At 37.3% G+C, this 15,022-nt stretch overlaps 5 protein-coding genes across 7 annotated transcripts; 4 read left to right on the forward strand and 1 right to left on the reverse strand.

Annotated features, from left to right (window-relative positions):
- Nucleotides 1-23: 23 nt before the first annotated feature.
- Nucleotides 24-2,350, forward strand: NMT1 (myristoyl-CoA:protein N-myristoyltransferase). Its single transcript, NM_125084.3, has 2 exons — nucleotides 24-289; nucleotides 605-2,350. Exon 2 carries the CDS (start codon nucleotides 608-610, stop codon nucleotides 1,910-1,912), a length of 1,305 nt encoding a protein of 434 aa, NP_568846.1. The 5' UTR covers nucleotides 24-289; nucleotides 605-607; the 3' UTR covers nucleotides 1,913-2,350.
- On the forward strand, nucleotides 2,277-5,253 carry LUT2 (Lycopene beta/epsilon cyclase protein). Its single transcript, NM_125085.5, has 11 exons — nucleotides 2,277-2,848; nucleotides 2,937-3,108; nucleotides 3,190-3,325; nucleotides 3,432-3,542; nucleotides 3,611-3,713; nucleotides 3,801-3,944; nucleotides 4,027-4,134; nucleotides 4,210-4,306; nucleotides 4,398-4,508; nucleotides 4,599-4,731; nucleotides 4,810-5,253. Exons 1-11 carry the CDS (start codon nucleotides 2,555-2,557, stop codon nucleotides 4,973-4,975), a joined length of 1,575 nt encoding a protein of 524 aa, NP_200513.1. The 5' UTR covers nucleotides 2,277-2,554; the 3' UTR covers nucleotides 4,976-5,253.
- A 550-nt stretch (nucleotides 5,254-5,803) lies between these two features.
- AT5G57035 (U-box domain-containing protein kinase family protein) lies at nucleotides 5,804-9,145 on the forward strand. Its single transcript, NM_148143.4, has 9 exons — nucleotides 5,804-6,113; nucleotides 6,196-6,317; nucleotides 6,407-6,522; nucleotides 6,608-6,723; nucleotides 6,830-7,134; nucleotides 7,216-7,317; nucleotides 7,418-7,846; nucleotides 7,931-8,680; nucleotides 8,761-9,145. The coding sequence occupies exons 1-9, from the start codon at nucleotides 5,900-5,902 to the stop codon at nucleotides 8,974-8,976; spliced, it is 2,370 nt and encodes a 789-aa protein (NP_680448.2). The 5' UTR covers nucleotides 5,804-5,899; the 3' UTR covers nucleotides 8,977-9,145.
- Nucleotides 9,055-10,403, reverse strand: AT5G57040 (Lactoylglutathione lyase / glyoxalase I family protein). The gene is made up of 4 exons (NM_125086.4): nucleotides 10,223-10,403; nucleotides 9,793-9,958; nucleotides 9,372-9,659; nucleotides 9,055-9,280 (listed from the first exon to the last, which is right to left on the reverse strand). Exons 1-4 carry the CDS (start codon nucleotides 10,271-10,273, stop codon nucleotides 9,192-9,194), a joined length of 594 nt encoding a protein of 197 aa, NP_200514.1. The 5' UTR covers nucleotides 10,274-10,403; the 3' UTR covers nucleotides 9,055-9,191.
- Nucleotides 10,404-12,278: 1,875 nt separating this feature from the next.
- ABI2 (Protein phosphatase 2C family protein) lies at nucleotides 12,279-14,788 on the forward strand. Of its 3 annotated transcripts, NM_001125976.2 has the most exons (5): nucleotides 12,310-12,958; nucleotides 13,079-13,389; nucleotides 13,472-13,768; nucleotides 13,915-14,020; nucleotides 14,105-14,784. In NM_001125976.2, exons 1-5 carry the CDS (start codon nucleotides 12,877-12,879, stop codon nucleotides 14,458-14,460), a joined length of 1,152 nt encoding a protein of 383 aa, NP_001119448.1. In that variant the 5' UTR covers nucleotides 12,310-12,876; the 3' UTR covers nucleotides 14,461-14,784. The 3 variants fall into 3 exon arrangements, with proteins under 3 accessions (NP_200515.1, NP_001331640.1, NP_001119448.1); NM_125087.3 differs by having other exon boundaries at nucleotides 12,279-13,389; nucleotides 14,105-14,785; NM_001345230.1 differs by having other exon boundaries at nucleotides 12,299-13,389; nucleotides 13,915-14,788.
- The last annotated feature ends 234 nt before the right edge of the window (nucleotides 14,789-15,022 follow it).

Raw genomic sequence — 15,022 nt, forward strand, 5'->3', positions numbered from 1 at the left:
ATAGTGATGGAATGAAAAAACGGGGTCAAATTAATAGAAGAAGTAATATAAAGGGGGCAAAATGCAATACACATGAAGTATTAAGATTTTATCCATTACTTCACACATGACGCCCTTCGTCTTTTTCCTTATTCTTTCTCCTCTCAGAAGAGTTTACTTGTTCTGGAACCCTAAATCTCGAATCTGGTAACTCGGATCCGATAAATCGTTCCAGAGATCTGTTACTTCTCTATTCAAGGATCTGTTATCGGTGCGAGGATCTACGGATTCTTCTGTTCGCGCATAATCGGTGAGTCTTAAGAATCTTCAGCTTTTCGTTTGATTTTGATTTATCGTAAGATCTGATCGGTCCTTAGTGTAATCACTTTATTTTTCCCCTGTTAAGTTCACGCGTAACCTAAGAACTTGAATTTGATCTGTAAGCTAGATTTAACCTTGGTTTTGTGTATTGAGTTCGTTCTCGGTGGAAATTGGCTTATGGTGATTTATGGATGTGACATTTTGGAAGTGTTTACAAAGACGTATTTAGAAATGCATTTGGCGATTTGCTCGATGTTGATCTGTTGTTTTCTCGAACTTAGCTCTATAAGTTTTGTAATTGTAGGAAATGGCAGATAACAATTCACCACCTGGCTCTGTAGAACAGAAAGCAGATCAAATTGTTGAAGCTAATCCATTGGTGAAGGATGATACTTCGCTGGAAACCATAGTTCGAAGGTTCCAGGATTCAATGTCAGAGGCAAAGACTCATAAGTTCTGGGAGACTCAACCTGTTGGGCAGTTTAAGGATATTGGGGATACGAGTTTGCCTGAAGGTCCGATTGAGCCTGCAACTCCATTATCTGAGGTTAAGCAAGAGCCGTACAACCTTCCTTCTGTTTACGAGTGGACGACATGTGATATGAACTCTGATGATATGTGTTCAGAGGTATACAACCTTCTCAAGAACAACTATGTTGAGGATGATGAGAATATGTTCAGGTTCAATTACTCCAAGGAGTTTCTAAGGTGGGCACTACGTCCACCGGGTTATTACCAGAGCTGGCATATTGGAGTTCGAGCCAAGACTTCGAAGAAACTCGTTGCTTTCATCAGCGGCGTGCCAGCAAGAATCAGGGTGCGTGATGAGGTTGTTAAAATGGCAGAGATCAATTTCTTGTGTGTTCACAAGAAGCTCAGGTCTAAGAGGCTCGCTCCTGTCATGATCAAGGAGGTGACTAGAAGGGTTCACTTGGAGAACATATGGCAAGCAGCTTATACTGCAGGAGTTATCCTTCCTACACCAATCACCACCTGTCAATACTGGCACAGGTCATTGAACCCGAAGAAGCTAATTGATGTTGGGTTTTCAAGGCTTGGTGCGAGAATGACAATGAGCAGAACCATCAAACTCTACAAGTTACCAGATGCACCGATCACTCCTGGATTCAGGAAAATGGAACCACGCGATGTCCCTGCTGTTACACGGTTGCTTAGGAACTACCTCAGCCAGTTTGGAGTCGCGACTGACTTTGATGAGAATGATGTCGAGCATTGGCTACTCCCAAGAGAAGATGTCGTGGACAGTTACCTAGTAGAAAGCCCTGAAACTCACGATGTCACTGACTTCTGCAGCTTCTACACTCTCCCTTCAACCATCCTCGGTAACCCGAACTACACTACATTGAAAGCTGCGTATTCTTACTACAATGTGGCCACACAGACCTCGTTTCTTCAGCTGATGAATGATGCGCTAATTGTCTCAAAGCAAAAGGGTTTCGATGTGTTCAACGCGTTGGATGTGATGCACAATGAGAGTTTCTTGAAAGAACTGAAGTTTGGGCCAGGAGATGGACAACTTCATTACTATCTCTACAATTACCGTTTGAAAAGTGCCTTGAAGCCAGCGGAACTCGGGCTTGTTCTCTTATAAGCTCAACAACTTGATTTGATGGTATCAACAAACTTGAAATTTGTCTCTCTTTTTTTTTCTTCAGTCTGAACTACTTCTCCCATGGTTTACTGAAACTGAGTTTAATTATTTTGGCAATGCAATTTTGGATTTTGCTTTTAGTTTCACTTGTGTTCTCTGAGAGAGTTGACCCTGAGAAGTAAAGTCAACACTAGACGTGTGCGAGTTTCAATGGACTGCATTTTTAGGTCCAAGAAGTAGCTACGGCCCATCTATCGTAGAAGTTGTTTTTTGTACTAAAGCCTGTTATAGCCGAACTAGGTCGCTACGTTTCCTAACTTGTCGTTTATTAGGCTACTTTTAAATCGCACGCACCAATCCAGTTCTTACACGCGTTTTCACAAAAAGGACCTTACATGGGTTGTTCCCCCAATAAGAAAATTACACGTTGCAGAATCGAAGCAGTGGTCTATCCTTGTTATCGTCCTCTCGTCTTTATGGCTCTTCCAAGTCATTTTGAGAAATTTTCGATTTTGAGATTTTTTTCCAAATATTACAAAAGGAAATAATTAGATTCCTCTTTCTGCTTGCTATACCTTGATAGAACAATATAACAATGGTGTAAGTCTTCTCGCTGTATTCGAAATTATTTGGAGGAGGAAAATGGAGTGTGTTGGGGCTAGGAATTTCGCAGCAATGGCGGTTTCAACATTTCCGTCATGGAGTTGTCGAAGGAAATTTCCAGTGGTTAAGAGATACAGCTATAGGAATATTCGTTTCGGTTTGTGTAGTGTCAGAGCTAGCGGCGGCGGAAGTTCCGGTAGTGAGAGTTGTGTAGCGGTGAGAGAAGATTTCGCTGACGAAGAAGATTTTGTGAAAGCTGGTGGTTCTGAGATTCTATTTGTTCAAATGCAGCAGAACAAAGATATGGATGAACAGTCTAAGCTTGTTGATAAGGTCTGTTTCAATGTCCCTTGCCTTGTTTATGAAGAAAACAAACCACTATTCGTTGTGTATTTATGGATTTGATTGTGGATTTTTGTAGTTGCCTCCTATATCAATTGGTGATGGTGCTTTGGATCTAGTGGTTATTGGTTGTGGTCCTGCTGGTTTAGCCTTGGCTGCAGAATCAGCTAAGCTTGGATTAAAAGTTGGACTCATTGGTCCAGATCTTCCTTTTACTAACAATTACGGTGTTTGGGAAGATGAATTCAATGGTAAAAATCTCAATGATCCATTGTTTTAGTCACTATCTTCATGGTCTGTGTTTAACATGTTGTTTATTGTTACTGTTGAAGATCTTGGGCTGCAAAAATGTATTGAGCATGTTTGGAGAGAGACTATTGTGTATCTGGATGATGACAAGCCTATTACCATTGGCCGTGCTTATGGAAGAGTTAGTCGACGTTTGCTCCATGAGGAGCTTTTGAGGAGGTAAAGTATGGTTCCACTATGCATATCTTGAGAGGCTTTTTCTCTAGTTATTTTTGCATGACTTTGAACTGTTTTAAATACATAATTTGTTATTAATGTCTTCTAGGTGTGTCGAGTCAGGTGTCTCGTACCTTAGCTCGAAAGTTGACAGCATAACAGAAGCTTCTGATGGCCTTAGACTTGTTGCTTGTGACGACAATAACGTCATTCCCTGCAGGTAACAAGTCAGCTAGTACTATTCTGGTTTTACCACTACGAAAAGGTTCTGACTTCTAGCAAATGCAGGCTTGCCACTGTTGCTTCTGGAGCAGCTTCGGGAAAGCTCTTGCAATACGAAGTTGGTGGACCTAGAGTCTGTGTGCAAACTGCATACGGCGTGGAGGTTGAGGTATAATTTGAATATGATATTCCACAGCAATAACTATATGGAGGAATCATTGTTCATTGAGACTGTTTTTCTATTTGAAATCTTCAGGTGGAAAATAGTCCATATGATCCAGATCAAATGGTTTTCATGGATTACAGAGATTATACTAACGAGAAAGTTCGGAGCTTAGAAGCTGAGTATCCAACGTTTCTGTACGCCATGCCTATGACAAAGTCAAGACTCTTCTTCGAGGTTCTCTTTGGTGTTTCTCTCTCCTTCTAGTTAAATCGTTATTGTGATAAGTCTGTTGCTCATCAGCTGGAAATCCTTTCAGGAGACATGTTTGGCCTCAAAAGATGTCATGCCCTTTGATTTGCTAAAAACGAAGCTCATGTTAAGATTAGATACACTCGGAATTCGAATTCTAAAGACTTACGAAGAGGTAAGAATTGGTGGTCCTATATCAACATAGAAACTTCTTATTTGCTTTTTTAATTCGTTTAATATAAAACTGTAGGAGTGGTCCTATATCCCAGTTGGTGGTTCCTTGCCAAACACCGAACAAAAGAATCTCGCCTTTGGTGCTGCCGCTAGCATGGTACATCCCGCAACAGGTAGTAAGAGCAAGAAGCCTTGACCCGATGTACTTTTATTCACATCTTGAATCTGTACCATCTCTGACTTAGCTTTCCCCCAATTAAACAGGCTATTCAGTTGTGAGATCTTTGTCTGAAGCTCCAAAATATGCATCAGTCATCGCAGAGATACTAAGAGAAGAGACTACCAAACAGATCAACAGTAATATTTCAAGACAAGGTGAGCTCTATATAAACCACAAAGTTAACTATGCTGTTCTTTCACACAATGAGAAACTTTTAAAACTTGTGATTTTCTATTTTTTGGCAGCTTGGGATACTTTATGGCCACCAGAAAGGAAAAGACAGAGAGCATTCTTTCTCTTTGGTCTTGCACTCATAGTTCAATTCGATACCGAAGGCATTAGAAGCTTCTTCCGTACTTTCTTCCGCCTTCCAAAATGGTAAGCAAGACACTGATTCGTGATTCATAACAATGTTACTGTAAACAAGAAAATTGATTCTTCTTTTCACTTACTCAGGATGTGGCAAGGGTTTCTAGGATCAACATTAACATCAGGAGATCTCGTTCTCTTTGCTTTATACATGTTCGTCATTTCACCAAACAATTTGAGAAAAGGTCTCATCAATCATCTCATCTCTGATCCAACCGGAGCAACCATGATAAAAACCTATCTCAAAGTATGATTTACTTATCAACTCTTAGGTTTGTGTATATATATGTTGATTTATCTGAATAATCGATCAAAGAATGGTATGTGGGTTACTAGGAAGTTGGAAACAAACATGTATAGAATCTAAGGAGTGATCGAAATGGAGATGGAAACGAAAAGAAAAAAATCAGTCTTTGTTTTGTGGTTAGTGACCGAGAAATGTTTAAATCAACAAGAGTAAAAATGTTCAACACATGCTTTTAATTTTTATCAATTTATTTCGCTTATATTGTTTACGATTGCCATTTATTTTAAATATGATCACTTTCGTGTTCCTAAGTGCAAATTACTCAATAATCTATACACATTATTTATAAACAAGAAACTGCTAATTTTGGATTAGTGAAACTACAAGTGGTTAGTGTGCCGTCTTTAATCATTAATCTAATATTAACAAGAACAGAGAACAAGTATATGTTCGTTGCATCACATACAGAATCTAAGAACAAGCACCACATAATTATCAATTAAATTAATCAATCCAATGAAACTTCTTCTTAACCCTTTAAAAAAACAATTACTAGTCAATAAAATCACTTCTAAATTCGCTATTTGCACATTTTATTCAAAATGAATTATATATCTTTATTAATGTCAACCCCTTGAAATAATATAGAACATTCTTTCTAATATTTTTCTCACAATTATATCAATTAAAACCTTCAAAATTATCAATAAAACGACCATATCTTAAATTTCACAAAAATATAAGTCCCAACATAACAATTTTTTCGAAAAAGACTTTTCTAATAAAGTAGGCGCTTTCAATTTTCACAACAGTCAATAAATACATCACCCACTTTTTCTATCCAAGTCAACTAAAAACGCGGGTCTTCTTCTCCAAAACCCATTTCCTCACAAAATCCATCTGAGAAAAAGAGCAACAAGTTTCATTTTCATGGTGGTGATGACGAACAAATTCTTCGAATTAATCGGCGGAGCTCCGTCGTATTCTTCAGTATCCGTCGCTGTTAAAGGATCCGTCGGTGACGCCGTAGGAGGAACTGCTAGTCGTCGTGCTCTTCGTTGGACAATCGAAAATTTCCTTCCTAAAATCGATAGATTAGTTCTTGTTCATGTCATGCCTACAGTTACTACTATTCCATCTCCTTGTAAGTCTCGATTCGAATTTTTTTGTTAAATCAATTTCGAGATTCATGAAAATTTAACACTAGTTTTTGTTTGATTTAAAAGCTGGATCGAAGATTCCAATAGAGGAATTGGATGAGAGTGTTGTGTCTATGTATAAACGAGATTTGAGAAAAGAATTTGAACAAGTTTTTGTTCCGTTTAAGAGGATCTGCAAATCCAACAAAGTGAGTTTCTGTGAAAGCTAAATTTATGATACTGATTTTGGAAGTTTTGGAGAAGGCTTATGGAATAATTTTACTGGTTAAATGTTTAGGTTGAGACTTTGTTGTTGGAACATCATGATCCTGCAAAGGCTCTTTTGAAGTATATGTCAGATACTGATGTTGAGTGTTTAGTGATTGGCTCTTGCTCTTCTAATTTCCTCACAAGGTAATGTTACATAATGGGATTTGATATCTAGTATGTGTTTGTATATGGTATGATCTTGCTTAGACGTTTGGATTGGTTTTGACAGGAAAAAAGGACAAGAAATGCCATTAACGGTGCTAGGAGAAGCTCCAGAGACATGTGAGATATATGTTGTTTGTAAAGATAGAATCTTAACCAAATCGACGAATCAGTTTACCGCAGGTATGTTTCAATTGCATTGATCTAAAATCTGAAGTCAAGAAGGAAAAAAATACAAGTTTTATTGATTTCCCCTGTGGTTTTTGTTTCTGTGTGAAATTTTCAACAGATTCATCATCTAGTTTCCGTATACCAGAAGGAGCTGAAGCTTATACAGAATCTTTCAGTCGCACACGCTCTGATAAGACAGGGTTGTCTGCTTCATCTATAACATCTTCAGGCAGGATGAGAATTGGAAGGCCTGGCTCTTTACCGCATAGTCATCCGACCTCTCGAGTGTATTCTGATGCACAGTCTTCTTCAACTGATATTGTTTTGGTCGATGACGAACACTGTCGTTCTATCCTTAGGCATAGTACTGTTTCCACTAGTAAAATACAGATGGATCCTAGACCTCACTTAAAAACACCAAAGGTGAAGCATTTAATATATGACCATTTTGATTCTCTGTGACACAAAATGCATATGATTTTGATCCAAGATCTGTTTTTGCAGTCAGGTGTAAGAGCTGAGGTAGAGCAGCTAAGGAAAGAAGTGCAAACCACTCTTTCCATGTACAAACAAGCTTGTGAAGAGCTAGTTCATAAACAAACACAGGTTGGAGTTCTAGAAGAAAACTTTTTTTGTTCTCGAAATCCTTTCCTAATGTTTTTACATCTTATGGATTCATAAACTCAATCCCATGTTGTGACCTCAGGTCCAGTCTCTTTCCTCTGAGTGTATCAAAGAAACAGAAAGGGTCATCACTGCTCTGGAAAAAGAAGAAATGCGAAGGAAAGCAGCAGCAGAAGAGAAAGAAAAGCATCTAAAAGCTGTAAAAGAAGTCGAGGAAGCAAAATCAATGCTAGCCAAAGAGTTCTGCGAGAGGCAATTAGCCGAGCTAGATGCTCTCAAACAGTCCATAGAGAAACAGAAAGTCATTGAGCAACTCTTCTTGAGAGACGGGCGATACAGAAAGTACACAAAAGAAGAAATAGCTGCAGCTACAGATAATTTCTCTTCCCGTAAAATAATCGGCGAAGGAGGATATGGAAAAGTATACAAATGCAGTCTTGATCATACCCCAGTAGCTCTTAAAGTTCTCAAACCTGATTCTGTTGAAAAGAAAGAGGAATTCTTGAAAGAGGTAAATTACTAGTAGTCTCATGGCCTAATAACAACAGCAGCCTTTAACACTCTGAGATCTGAAATCAACTATTTTACTTTGCAGATCTCAGTCTTAAGCCAGCTTCGTCATCCCCATGTGGTTCTTCTCCTTGGTGCTTGTCCTGAAAATGGATGCCTTGTCTATGAGTACATGGAAAATGGTAGCTTAGATTGTCACATCTCTCCCAAAAAAGGGAAACCATCTCTCTCATGGTTTATCAGATTCCGAATCATCTATGAAACAGCTTGTGGTTTAGCTTTCCTCCACAACTCTAAGCCTGAGCCCATCGTCCACCGTGACCTCAAACCAGGCAACATTCTCTTAGACAGAAACTTTGTCAGCAAAATCGGTGACGTTGGACTCGCAAAACTCATGTCAGACGAAGCACCAGACAGTGTGACGGTTTACAGAAACTCGATTATCGCCGGTACACTCTACTACATGGACCCGGAATACCAACGAACCGGCACAATCAGACCGAAATCAGATCTTTACGCATTTGGAATCATAATTCTCCAGCTTTTAACCGCTCGACATCCCAACGGTCTTCTTTTCTGCGTTGAAGATGCAGTAAAGAGAGGCTGTTTTGAAGATATGTTAGATGGATCAGTCAAAGACTGGCCCATAGCCGAAGCGAAAGAACTAGCTCGCATTGCAATCAGGTGTTCGCAGCTCAAATGCAGAGACAGACCAGATCTTAGCACACAAGTCTTGCCTGCTCTCAAACGTATTCTTGAATCTGCAAATAGTAGACTCAAGACAGAACAAGCTAACGCACGAGCACCAACTCACTATTACTGTCCAATTCTTAAGGTAAATCGAATAACCGATGCACACCAACCACAATTCTCGATGGCTCAGGTTTTAAAATGTTTGATTCTGGTTGATTGTAGGAAATAATGGAAGATCCACAAATAGCAGCAGATGGATTCACATACGAACGAAAAGCGATAAAAGAATGGATTCAAAAACATCAAGATGTGTCTCCTGTTACTAAGCATCGGCTCAAACATTCTGATCTTACACCGAACCACACTCTCAGATCGGCTATACGAGAGTGGCGATCTCGTTCACGCTTAGACCTCTCCACTACTCTTGGCTCCTACTGATCACACTAATATATATACAGTCTAGTCTAATTCGTATATTGACTAAATACCCTGAACTTGTTTGAATCGGGTGTATCATCTCTGTGAATATGTATTGTGGTATTATATAATAAGTCAACAAGGATTTGGTTTGCTTTTTGCAGTTCTATATGAAGAGCATTTACAACTGATAATCAAGTGAAAGTTTAGAGGATTCATCTACAAATAGACTCAAATCAAACTTGGGTGAACTCAAGAGCGTTTGCGTCTGGATCACGAGTAAATATCGCTGGCCTCCCTGACTTACTCATTGTATATGCAATTCCTACAAAATCAAAAAATCTTCTTCAGAACGAAAGGAAACATCCTTTAAGCCAAAAGAAACTAAGAAGAAAGAATAAAAAAATATAAACTACCAGCTTTGTCTAAGATCTCTTTCAGATTTGAAACATCACGGATTGCAATACAAGCGTGTCGATCCCGGCCTCCGTGCTCGGGTCTACCTGTTAATGGATCTGGATTTGGAAGCTCCATAAGATGAATCATTTCTGAACCTACCCATAACCATGCTCCTCTATATGGAAGCTTGTCGTGAGGCCTTGCTTCGTTGATCTCAAGGCCTAAAATGTTCTGGTAAAACTCGAGTGACCGTTCTAGGTTCTCGCAGAGCAGACCGACATGATGAACCCCAACAACTCCATAATCTACAATAACAATCAACAATCAAAACTGGTAATCCGAGCTTAGTGTCTATAGATAAATGGTGACATTTGCTTAAAATGTTGTAACCACTAACCAGCAGACAATCAACACAATTACTTATTATCAGTTAATTACCGGTTTTGTTGTTAAGCTCTTTCTCTTGTACAACACTAATCCCTTCAATTGACGATCCTTGTGCCTTAGCCTTCAAGCTATAAAACCTAACATTGATCCTTTCTTTCCTCACACTCTTCTTCTGAAACTCAAACCGCTCTTTCGTAGAGAGATTCGTGCAAATAACCTTCCAAATACCAAAAAAGATTCATCATCAATGATCAATCCAAGGTAAAGTAATCGATTTTGAATGATACTCACAATCCTAATTTCTCCTTTTAACTCAATTACTTGAAAACTAAAGAAAAGAAGCCCTTAATTGCCAAATTTACAAGATTAGCGTCTAGGACTATCTCAAGATCATCCAAAAGGTAAGAACCCTAAACAACAATTTCTGGAAATCGAGTAACCTAACGCTAGGAGTGAATAAAGAAGCTTATTTGTTTGATACCTTTGGTCGTAAATCAAGTGAAGCTGAAGAAGGTCTGAAAATAGAAGCCATGGAAGAGAATCTTGGATTAGGCTCTCAACACAGGAGCAAGAGTTTTTTTTTGTCTTTAAAGTAATGATTTCATGTTTTTTATTTTCTTTATTGGCCAAGAAAATTAAGGAGAAAAACAAAACCTGAGCCACTCAGCCACATAATCACTGGGAAAATCAATTTCGTATTGTCTCGAAAAATATAATTGTTTCAACGACAACAAAAAATCAAACATGCGGTGTGGTGGCAAAAGTCAAACGTTTATTTAATGAAAGTTTATCAGAGAATCGATGGGCCTAGCCCAGTCCAATAGGTGATTCACGTCTCACTATTTTTGCAGCTTCACAAAAATGGTAAGTTGGTAACTTACTATTTCGAGCGAAAATAACTCAGTAATAACTTCCAGATTCGTCAAATTTCTCTTACCTTGTAATGAAGTTTAGATGTTTTAGCTTTATGTATAAAAATTTAAGAATATGGTCTAATTTTATATAATTTTCTTATTATCATTTTGTATTTGATATCATATTGACAAAATTTAACAAATAGATATTAGTTGTACTTCTATGTGACCGCCACTTTATTCAATACTACCTTTTAAGTTTTAACAGATCCGTGTAGCAACTGATCATCTCAAAATATGTGACACATAGTATACTATACAATATGAGCTGGTTTTGTTTTTTATTTTATATCGAAAGATATTTTACTTTATCTGACAGCTGCGAGAGATCCTAAAAAAAATGAATTAACTTTAAAGAAATTGCATGCGTCTATCTATCTACGTATATCTCAAAAATAAAAATAAAATCAAGGTCACATGACTCATATCCAGTGAATAAAAAATATTCATGAAATCGTAAATAAATAAATAAAAACAGAAATTCATATATACGTTTTTAGTTATATAACTATACGATTGGTTCAGTGTATTTGTTGCCCAACCAAAGCTACTTTCACTTCACATATCATTACATGGTCCAATGATTATGGAACACGTATTATTATTTTTGTTTAAAAACAAGTAAATAAATAAAACAGACACCAAATAAAAAAGGAAACACAAAGATATTTACGGAAGTTAAAAGAGAGGTGTTGTCTATGTCAGTGCAATGAACCTCTTCGGCTCATCTTTTCCCGCCATCCCAACTAACAGATCTCTCACCGTACACGCCATCCTCTTCACCAAATCTAATGACTTTCTCTCTGTCTACGTGGCGATCATCCGGTCTGTTTTCCGACAATAATGGGACCCATTTGATTGTTATTTCGAAAATGATTTTATTTTTCTTCAATATTGTTTTTTTCTTCAATATTGTTTTGGAAGTAAAAAGAATCATCTGTTGACAACACAACACTTCTTGCCTTCTCGAGTTTGATTCTCCTCCTTTCTGTTTTTGGTATCCACCCGATTGTCATTATTTTATTTTGAACTCTAGAACCAAAAATATCAGAGCAAGCTCTCTAGTCAGTAAATTTTGTAATTATTATAGTACCTCATTTTTATTAGTAGCATTAATGTACTAGTGTGGTCAGTGTAGATGAATATATTTTCTACTAAACTAATAAAAATTGTATCATAATTTGTATATTTTTTGGTGTTTTCATCTTTTACTATAAAATATATTTTTGTGACATATGGCATGTTACACTAAACAAAAAATAAAATAAAAGAAATTTGTTTTTGTATAAAATAAGTAAATTACGTTTTTTGTCGACCAATTTTGATTAAAGCTCAAAAGAAAAGAGCAATTCCTAAGAGATATTATTTTTATGTGAAATAAGTAAATTACTCATTATGTAAAAAGTTTGGATTTATCTTAAATCTAATTTCATAACGTTTAATGCAAGATATTTTGGTAAAATAGGAAACGTATAAAACATCTGTATTCAAAACTTCTATAAAGATACCCAATAATAATGGAGGGGTGACACGATAGTAAATAGAATAAGAAATAAAATTTAATCAAGTCAAAATAAAATAAATACCCTTTGTTTTTGTTTCCACAATTCCTTAAGTCTTTCTAATTACTTTGTTGTTCACTAAAACATCTCACATTGTGCTATTTTTTTTAATAAATAAAGACCTCTCTCTTTAAAACTGATTATCCCCTAAACTATTTGTTTGTGAGAAAGAAAGAGAAAAAAAAGTTTTTTTGGTTGGAAATTAATTGAGGGAGAGAGAGAGTTCAGAATCTCTAAATGGCTGAAACGAATTGCCCAGAATCCAGGAAACTCTGATTTTAGTCCTTTTTTCCTCGGGAAAACGTTTGCTTTTTCTTTTTTGTGTGTGTTTGGTTCTTTAATTGACAAATCTCTCTCTATCTGTTTCATGTGCTAGCTAAGGTTGTCTTCACTTTCCTCTAATGAGTCATGAGTTTCTTGTCTTCATCTTCATCTAATAAAGTTAACAACACTCTCATCAATTTTTATTATGTTCAAATCTGTCTGACTTTTCGTTCTTTTCTCTTACACCCAAGCGTTTTAACAATCTAACATCTGTCTCTTTGAATACTTAGATATCCAACTTCAATTTCTCTCCTTTCTCTTCCCAACTTTGATTCCTGATTTGGGTTTTTGTTAAAGTTCAAGAAAGTTCTTTTTTCTTTTTTTTTCCTCCTTTAATGGACGAAGTTTCTCCTGCAGTCGCTGTTCCATTCAGACCATTCACTGACCCTCACGCCGGACTTAGAGGCTATTGCAACGGTGAATCTAGGGTTACTTTACCGGAAAGTTCTTGTTCTGGCGACGGAGCTATGAAAGATTCTTCCTTTGAGATCAATACAAGACAAGATTCATTGACATCATCATCATCTGCTATGGCAGGTGTGGATATCTCCGCCGGAGATGAAATCAACGGTTCAGATGAGTTTGATCCGAGATCGATGAATCAGAGTGAGAAGAAAGTACTTAGTAGAACAGAGAGTAGAAGTCTGTTTGAGTTCAAGTGTGTTCCTTTATATGGAGTGACTTCGATTTGTGGTAGACGACCAGAGATGGAAGATTCTGTCTCAACGATTCCTAGATTCCTTCAAGTTTCTTCTAGTTCGTTGCTTGATGGTCGAGTCACTAATGGATTTAATCCTCACTTGAGTGCTCATTTCTTTGGTGTTTACGATGGCCATGGCGGTTCTCAGGTAATGAATCGATTTGGTTTCGATATGATATGATCGGAAACTGCAAAAACTTGGTTTTTGACATTTGTTTTTGTGTGTTTAGGTAGCGAATTATTGTCGTGAGAGGATGCATCTGGCTTTGACGGAGGAGATAGTGAAGGAGAAACCGGAGTTTTGTGACGGTGACACGTGGCAAGAGAAGTGGAAGAAGGCTTTGTTCAACTCTTTTATGAGAGTTGACTCGGAGATTGAAACTGTGGCTCATGCTCCGGAAACTGTTGGGTCTACCTCGGTGGTTGCGGTTGTCTTTCCGACTCACATCTTTGTCGCGAATTGCGGCGACTCTAGGGCGGTTTTGTGTCGCGGCAAAACGCCACTCGCGTTGTCGGTTGATCACAAAGTAAGTATAGATGTTTCTATGAATGAATTAGTACAATCATATATTCATTAGGACTTGCGGTTTTTTGTTATGGTGTTACCAATCATAGCATGTTTCTATAGATTAGTTAATGTACTTATAGCGTTTGGGTCTACATTTATGTGTAGCCGGATAGGGATGATGAAGCGGCGAGGATAGAAGCTGCCGGTGGGAAAGTAATCCGGTGGAACGGGGCTCGTGTATTTGGTGTTCTCGCAATGTCAAGATCCATTGGTAATTATTTAACTTTCTCTTGATAATGATCCATGAATTTGGTTCTTTTAGTTGTTTCCTTACATTACAACCCGTCGCGAACAGGCGATAGATACCTTAAACCGTCAGTAATTCCGGATCCAGAAGTGACTTCAGTGCGGCGAGTAAAAGAAGATGATTGTCTCATCTTAGCAAGTGATGGTCTTTGGGATGTAATGACAAACGAAGAAGTGTGCGATTTGGCTCGGAAACGGATTTTACTATGGCATAAGAAGAACGCGATGGCCGGAGAGGCTTTGCTTCCGGCGGAGAAAAGAGGAGAAGGAAAAGATCCTGCAGCAATGTCCGCGGCAGAGTATTTGTCGAAGATGGCTTTGCAAAAAGGAAGCAAAGACAATATAAGTGTGGTAGTGGTTGATTTGAAGGGAATAAGGAAATTCAAGAGCAAATCCTTGAATTGAAAAAGAAGGTTTGGAAGAAAAGTGAAAAAAAAAGTTTTGATGGTGGGTAAAAATTCTCTTTAGTGAAAAAAGAAAGATAAAACAACAGGTAATAATTACATTGTAATATTAATTTCCTGCTTAAATTTGTTATTTACTTTCTTAGTCTTCCCACCATTATTTAATCTTTTTATATTTATTTTACTAACATGATATATATAATGTACATGGGAATAGTGTAACTTCCAAACAAAAAGCCCCCTTGTATTTTTTTTTATCTTGGGGTTAGTTGTAATAACACTACATTCGTCTACGTAAATATTTAGTGTTATTATTTGATGTTTCATAACTTCTCTTTGTGTGTGTGTTTTCGTTAGAGTGATATAGTTTCAATAGTATTGACATCATTTTTTCATTACCAAAAATTACATTAGTCTTCATCACCATAATTTTTTCATTTTGTTTAAATCTACTAAACCAACCAGAATATGGGATGGTTGAATAAACGTCACAATAATTTGTAAATCCATGTGAATGTTTAGATTGTAGGTGATTGAAGACAAAATAATACATACTTATATCA

Source organism: Arabidopsis thaliana, chromosome 5 (assembly GCF_000001735.4).
Source record: "Arabidopsis thaliana chromosome 5, partial sequence".
Taxonomy (NCBI): domain Eukaryota; kingdom Viridiplantae; phylum Streptophyta; class Magnoliopsida; order Brassicales; family Brassicaceae; genus Arabidopsis; species Arabidopsis thaliana.

What these genes read in the sequence shown, in the direction of transcription:
- NMT1 (NM_125084.3), top strand. Translation starts at nt 608, where the DNA reads ATGGCAGATAACAATTCACCACCTGGCTCTGTAGAACAGAAAGCAGAT.
- LUT2 (NM_125085.5), top strand. Translation starts at nt 2,555, where the DNA reads ATGGAGTGTGTTGGGGCTAGGAATTTCGCAGCAATGGCGGTTTCAACA. An exon ending in AGTCTAAGCTTGTTGATAAG is followed by an intron (nt 2,849 to 2,936) that starts GTCTGTTTCAAT and finishes GGATTTTTGTAG; the next exon opens with TTGCCTCCTATATCAATTGG. An exon ending in AATAACGTCATTCCCTGCAG is followed by an intron (nt 3,543 to 3,610) that starts GTAACAAGTCAG and finishes TAGCAAATGCAG; the next exon opens with GCTTGCCACTGTTGCTTCTG.
- AT5G57035 (NM_148143.4), top strand. Translation starts at nt 5,900, where the DNA reads ATGGTGGTGATGACGAACAAATTCTTCGAATTAATCGGCGGAGCTCCG. An exon ending in TCTTCTAATTTCCTCACAAG is followed by an intron (nt 6,523 to 6,607) that starts GTAATGTTACAT and finishes TGGTTTTGACAG; the next exon opens with GAAAAAAGGACAAGAAATGC. An exon ending in GACGAATCAGTTTACCGCAG is followed by an intron (nt 6,724 to 6,829) that starts GTATGTTTCAAT and finishes AATTTTCAACAG; the next exon opens with ATTCATCATCTAGTTTCCGT.
- AT5G57040 (NM_125086.4), bottom strand. Translation starts at nt 10,273, where the DNA reads ATGGCTTCTATTTTCAGACCTTCTTCAGCTTCACTTGATTTACGACCA. An exon ending in CACTTGATTTACGACCAAAG is followed by an intron (nt 9,959 to 10,222) that starts GTATCAAACAAA and finishes GGTATTTGGAAG; the next exon opens with GTTATTTGCACGAATCTCTC. An exon ending in AGAGATCTTAGACAAAGCTG is followed by an intron (nt 9,281 to 9,371) that starts GTAGTTTATATT and finishes TTGATTTTGTAG; the next exon opens with GAATTGCATATACAATGAGT.
- ABI2 (NM_125087.3), top strand. Translation starts at nt 12,877, where the DNA reads ATGGACGAAGTTTCTCCTGCAGTCGCTGTTCCATTCAGACCATTCACT. An exon ending in ATGGCCATGGCGGTTCTCAG is followed by an intron (nt 13,390 to 13,471) that starts GTAATGAATCGA and finishes TTGTGTGTTTAG; the next exon opens with GTAGCGAATTATTGTCGTGA. An exon ending in CGCAATGTCAAGATCCATTG is followed by an intron (nt 14,021 to 14,104) that starts GTAATTATTTAA and finishes CGTCGCGAACAG; the next exon opens with GCGATAGATACCTTAAACCG.